This window comes from Euprymna scolopes, chromosome 1, assembly GCF_053919585.1.
Source record: "Euprymna scolopes isolate OS-2025 chromosome 1, ASM5391958v1, whole genome shotgun sequence".
In the NCBI taxonomy this organism is placed as follows: domain Eukaryota; kingdom Metazoa; phylum Mollusca; class Cephalopoda; order Sepiida; family Sepiolidae; genus Euprymna; species Euprymna scolopes.
Genome location: NC_136482.1, coordinates 28,314,141 through 28,321,195, shown reverse-complemented (window position 1 = coordinate 28,321,195; position 7,055 = coordinate 28,314,141). Strand labels below are relative to the sequence as shown.

The 7,055-nt window shown below is 31.8% G+C and overlaps 1 protein-coding gene across 2 annotated transcripts in view; it reads right to left on the bottom strand.

Moving 5' to 3' along the window:
- Nucleotides 1-1,695: 1,695 nt before the first annotated feature.
- Nucleotides 1,696-7,055, bottom strand: part of LOC145290674 (ubiquitin-protein ligase E3B-like) — a 156,996-nt gene continuing 151,636 nt past the window's right edge. For both annotated transcript variants that reach the window (XM_080136506.1, XM_080136517.1), the window contains one exon: nucleotides 1,696-2,489. In XM_080136506.1, coding sequence (XP_079992632.1) covers nucleotides 2,298-2,489 — 192 coding nt within the window. In that variant the 3' untranslated portion in view covers nucleotides 1,696-2,297. The remainder of the gene's footprint in view (nucleotides 2,490-7,055) is intronic.

The following is a 7,055-nucleotide window of genomic DNA, read 5'->3' as shown; positions in this document are numbered from 1 at the left end:
CTTCCTTCAAACTGCTCCCAGTTTCTTGCTTCCCTGACTATAAAACATGTAGAAATTTAAATGTAATGGAAATAGCTGAAACCACTGTCAAAAATTTTCCCCACTCTTTATCTGTGCCAAAACCAAAATGTAGATTCCATGAACAAAGCTTCTTTCTTAGAAGTACACGCCAGTGGAATTTTCTTCCGTCTGCCTGTTTCCCACCTGACTACAACTTGGATGTCTTCAAGTCCAACATAAACAAATTCCTGATGAACTGCCCCCTTAAGTAAGACACTTTATCAAATCTCCAATACTAACGATACTATCCCATTGATTAGTGTACATGCAATAACGCTTATCCCTGAGTGGCTTCTGGGCCTTGATAAGTGGTTACTTTCATGTAAAAAAAAAAAAAAAAAAAAATTAGATATCTCACTGCTCAACTCCTTACATAGTGCCACATAGAACCTCTTATGTTCAGGTAGCTATATGCCTTGTTTGTAGTGAATAAGAGTAAAAAAACAACAAAAAAAAAACAAGTAAATCATATAGGTACCAGCTCTACTAACTATTTTAGTATTGAGTACAATTGGATTGGATATATACTAAACTTATTACCCAGTAATGTGGGTGTTATCTCAAACAGATAATCTGTCATGCGAGATTTCTAGCCTGTCAGAACTTGTTTCTGGTTAAGAGTTTAAGTTTTGTATACACTCTGACAAAAAAATAAATAAATAAATAAGGATTTCTTTCTTTAAATTCTAACAGAAAAAAAAGTAAACTTTTAAACATTTAAAACTAAGCTGCAAGAATTTGTTGATTTCAAATGGGCCATTTGTTTTGTTCCCATGCATAAATAAACACATTAAAAATGCTATTTCAAAACCTACATCTCCACTAAGGTCATATATGGGCTGGTACACCAACCACTAGACTCTCTGTCTTTGACAGGGTGCAACAACAAAGAATTTCTAACTTGTAGATCCTACACTGTCTGCCACTCTTCAGCCTCTACAGGATTACCACAAATACAAATATTTCTAAAGAATGTGTTCCTTTACAGCATTTGCACTGTACTCCATAACAAAAATACTCTTAATCTATGTAAACTAGCAACAAAAACCAACACAATATCAATTTCATCCATTTTTATGATACAATTTGGTGGCGATCAATAAAAAAAAAAAATAAAAAGCTGGAATTTTGCTCATTTGCAGACAACTCTCATCCGTGGATGTCGTTCTAACAAAGAATCTGTCATAGGCGATTTCTTGCCTGCTATATCCTGTTTCCAGTTAAGAGATTTATTTTTTATACACTTTGACTAAAAACGATTACAGTTTTTCCTTAAATTATACATAAACAAAAAAAAGCTTGTAACCGTTTAAAACTAGGTTTCAACCTCCACAGGAACTTGGTGATTCTAAATATGCAATTGTTTTTTTCTGAGATCAAGCATTGACAACTGCTGTGTGGACAGACAGACAGACATCTTTGCTTTATATATAGATAGAAGTTTATAATATACATGGAAATTTTCTTACATGCCAATAAATTTATCTGATTTGGACACACACACACATATATATATATATATATATATATATATATATATATGTGTGTGTGTGTGTATGTATACTCTCTCTCTCTCTCTCACTACTTATTTACATAGATGCACATATATTGGAAAAAGGAGCAAATGATCTTTGCTTGCATTTCTTCAACTTGACGTGCATAAAATTAACTCCGTTTTATTTTACAACAATGTTGGAGTAATGATAAACAGTTTTGTAGGTATTAAAACATTTTCATCTGTGTTTCATGGCATGTCAAACCTTTCAGTTATTTCACGCCAAAATAATGTTATAACCAACTCTTTGTAGACAAAGCACTATCTAACCCATAGCTGGTGGGTTAGGGGTTCATACCTTTAGTAACAGTATGAGTGCATAAATGAATGTAATGGAACGTGGCTTACCGGTTACATAGTCCATGTAAATATCAGACAACCTGCATTGCCATTCTGTCATTCTATTTTTTAAGGCCTTGTCACAATATGATAACGTTAAAAACATTTGTTTTGTTGTTGTAAATGAACAACAATGTTGCTCAAGGAATGTAATTCTCCCAGAGAAAAAGAAAAATATTTGAGATTTTTTTTTCTTTTTAAATAAATTTCAGTAAAAAAAAAAAAAACGATTTGTGTAAAGAATGTTTTTTTTTTTGTCCACACTATGTCTTTATGGTTGTGCCCACAGAATAGTGTTTCTGTTGTGTTGACTGATGGGGACGGGGTGGTGGTGGTGGTGGTGTTATGACAATTCAAATCCTGTGTTAGAATGAATGGCATATTTGAGTTTCTCCCTTAATGTACTCTTCTTTTGGTAATTCGGGAGTTTGAGGAGATTGAAACAAGTGGAAGATGTTGGCAGCCGACCAATTGGATCTTTCTTTCGGATGTTGAAGAAGCCTTTCAAGACACTACCCACTGTATCACCAGTGTCCTGAAAAATAAGCAAACATGTATATATATAAAAGTCAATGTTTGTTTGGTTGTGTGTTATAGAAATTAATAAGTTAAAATAACCAAGTAGGTTTTAATAAAAATTAAATATTTTAAACAATGTAAAAACACCAAATTGTTCTTCTATTCCATCTGAAGTCACTAAATTATAAAAAAATAAAATTATAATTTATTATTGCTTTACCATAATTAAACTAAGAAAGTCAATGCAAAATCTGTGAATGGGATTTAAAACCTGTGCTTAGTCGTATGTTGTAAATGAACAAATAAGTACATTTGTATTTGTTTCATTTTAGTTGTTGTTATTTTTCAAGGAAAAAAAAAATCAAAGAATCGTTTTTGAAATCGGAAAGTAGGCTCCAATTTTCCTGATTCTGATACCAATTCCAATGGCACAAAAGTTCCAGTTTTTCTGATTTCTAATTTTGGTTAATTTTCCTCAAACTAATATTTACCTTCATGTGAAACAACTGCCCATGATTTCATTTTGTTTGTTTATACACTAGTATGTATATATATATATATATATATATATATATATATATATATATATATATATATATATATATTTTAAATATGTATATATATATATATATATATATATATATATATTTTAAATATGTATATATATATATATATATATATATATATATATATTTTAAATATGTATATATATATATATATATATATATATATATTTTAAATATGTATATATATATATATATATATATATATATATATATATATATTTTAAATATGTATATATATATATATATATATATATATTTTAAATATGTATATATATATATATATATATATATATATAAAATTTAAATATGTGTATGTATATATATATATATATATATATAATTTAAATATGTGTATGTATATATATATAATTTAAATATGTGTATATATATATATATAATTTAAATATGTGTATGTATATATATATAATTTAAATATGTGTATGTATATATATATAATTTAAATATGTGTATGTATATATATATATATATAAATATAATTTAAATATGTGTATGTATATATATATATATATATATACATAATTTAAATGTGTATGTATATATATATATATATATATATAATTTAAATGTGTATGTATATATATATATATATATATATATGATTTAAATATGTGTATATATATATATATATATAATATATATATGATTTAAATATGTATATATATATATATATGATTTAAATATGTATATATATATATATATGATTTAAATATGTATATATATATATAATTTAAATATGTATATATATATATATAATTTAAATATGTATATATATATATATAATTTAAATATGTATATATATATATATAATTTAAATATGTATATATATATATATATTTTTTAAACATGTATATATGTATATATATATAATTTAAATATGTATATATATATATAATTTAAATATGTATATATATATATATAATATATATATATATATATATATATATATATATATATATATATAATTTAAATATGTATATATATATGTATATACATAATTTAAATATGTATATATATATATTTATATTTACTCTCTATCGCCCCCATAACAGCGGAGTTACTATCTTTAAAAGCATATCTGAGAAAATTGACCAAGTTCTATTAGCATATCCTTCAGCTAACATTCACGTATGTGGAGACTTCAATGTTCACAACGTGGAATGGTTGACCCACTCAAACAAAACCGATGATGAGGGGAGATTCTGTCATGATTTCTCCATTGCATATGACATCACTCAGATTGTTCACGAACCCACCCGTGTGCCCGACAATGACGGCCAGTATGCAAGTCTCCTAGACCTCTTTCTCACAACTTGCCCTGAACTATGTTCAGTTTCCGTTTTGTCTCCTCTTGGATCTTCTGACCACTCAGTGGTATCAAATAAGATAAAAATGAAATGAAATAAGTCCTCTGACGTACCTCTCCATCGTACAGTATATCGATACACTATGGCTGACTGGGATAGTTTCCGTACATTTATATCGGATCTTCCTCTGCGTTCCATGTTTAAAAAGGATGTGTCATCTATAGTATCAGACCTGACAGAATGGTTAATTGTAGGTATAGACAATTTTATACCCTCGAAAAAGTTCCAGCAAAAACCTAACAGCCAGCAATGGTTTTCTCCAGAATGTGCTGCTGCTATTGCGCACAGAAATCACTTTTTCCACTGCTTCCAACGTAATAGATGTATGGAAACTAAAGCCGCTTTCAGGACTGCCAGCAACCATTGTAAGAAAGTAATAAAGAACGCAAGAGAGTTGTATGCTCAGTCCGTCAAGTCCAAAGTAGCTGAGCAGCGGCTTGGTTCCCACCAGTTTTGGCAAATTGCAAACAGAATCTTGAACAGAAGTGTGTGCTCCATCCCAGCTATCATCAATGGACCTGAGTTAATCTCGTCAGCATCAGACAAAGCCAAACTCTTTGCCAAGAACTTTGCAGCTAATTTGACCCTTTGCGACCAAGGCTGCCAACCCCCAATATTTCCTCCTGTATCAGAAAATACACTATGTGATATACAAATATCTGTATGTGATGTTGCCAAGCTAATCAAAAACCTTGATTCCAGTAAAGCAACCGGCCCTGACGATATTCCAATTATAGTACTCAAAAACTTCAACCAGAACTAGCACCCATACTTGCAAAACTGTTTAAACGTTGTCTTAAGGAGAATTGCTTCCCATCACCCTGGAAAATCTCATCAGTATGCCCTGTATTTAAGAATTCAGGTGATCCTTCATCCCCCTCACAATACAGGCCAATAAGTCTCCTGTGCGTCATGAGTAAGTTGCTGGAATCTGTGTTAAATAGAGAAGTAATCAACCATCTCAGCAAAAATAACCTTCTTAGTGACACACAATATGGTTTCCGTTCTGCTAGATCTACAGCAGATGTGCTTACTGTTATATCTCATAGGATTAGCGAATCTCTCGACAGAGGCAACCTTTCTAGGGCAATTGCTCTTGACATATCAAAGGCCTTTAATAGGGTATGGCATAAAGGTTTACTTCACAAGATCTCCAGCTATGGTATTGCTGGAAATGTCTTCTCAATTATTAAATCATTTCTCTCTGATAGGTTCATAAGAGTAGTAGTTGATGGGCAAAAATCAGAAGCTCACAGTATAAATGCTGGAGTCCCTCAGGGGTCCATCCTGGGCCCAACTCTTTTCCTGATCTACATTAATGATCTTCCAAATCACATCCTTACATCATTCGTAGACATTTTTGCTGATGACACTACCATCTATGGTAGCACATCTAAGACAGTAAACGACCAAGTTCTCTCCGATTCTCTCTCCTCTGATCTTGATCACGTTGTACAATGGGGAAAGGAGTGGCTGGTTACTTTTAATGCATCTAAAACCAAGCTTCTATCTTTACATCATCAACGTTCTGATCCCCATCTGGCATCAATTGAAATGAATGGCTCTCGTCTTGGGGAGGTCTCAAGTTTTGACAGGCTTCTGGGCTTGACCTTTACTCCTGATCTTAAATGGAATACGTACATCAAATCTGTTGCCAAGGCCGCTGGAAAAATGGTCGGATCCTTCTATCGATCCAGTAGATATCTCACTGCTGATGCAATTCTCTATCTATATAAAGGCCAGATACGTCCAAGGATGGAGTACTGTTGCCACATATGGGCAGGAGCTGCTAAAAAAGACTTGTCCTGCCTTGATAGAGTTCAAAATAGACTTCGGGGCTTGGTGGGAGATGTCCTTTTCTCTTCGCTGCAACCTCTGTCTCACAGAAGAGATGTTGCGAGTTTGTCTCTGCTTTATCGTTATTTTCATGGAAAGTGTTCGACTGAGCTTCAATCTATGGTCCCCCCTCGCCAAACTTTCACAAGAAACACTAGACTAGCTGAAAACATTATCAAGAATTTTCCCCACTATTTATCTGTACCTAAACCTAAACATAGATTCCATGATCAAAGTTTCTTCCTTAGAACTGCACGCTTGTGAAATTGTCTTCCGTTTTCCTGCTTTCCAGCTTTCTATAATATGGTTGTCTTCAAGTTCAACGTGAACAAGTTTCTGATGAGCCGTTCCACTTAAGTTAACAAATTTACCGAACTTCCATTACTATCGATTACTATATTGTCCTTTTGACTACTCTACACTCTTTAACCCTTATCCTTGAGTAGCCTATCGGCCTTGATCTAAACATAGATTCCATGATCAAAGTTTCTTCCTTAGAACTGCACGCTTGTGAAATTGTCTTCCGTTTTCCTGCTTTCCAGCTTTCTATAATATGGTTGTCTTCAAGTTCAACGTGAACAAGTTTCTGATGAGCCGTTCCACTTAAGTTAACAAATTTACCGAACTTCCATTACTATCGATTACTATATTGTCCTTTTGACTACTCTACACTCTTTAACCCTTATCCTTGAGTAGCCTATCGGCCTTGATCTAAACATAGATTCCATGATCAAAGTTTCTTCGTTAGAACTGCACGCCTGTGGAATTGTCTTCAGTTTTCCTGCTTTCCAGCTT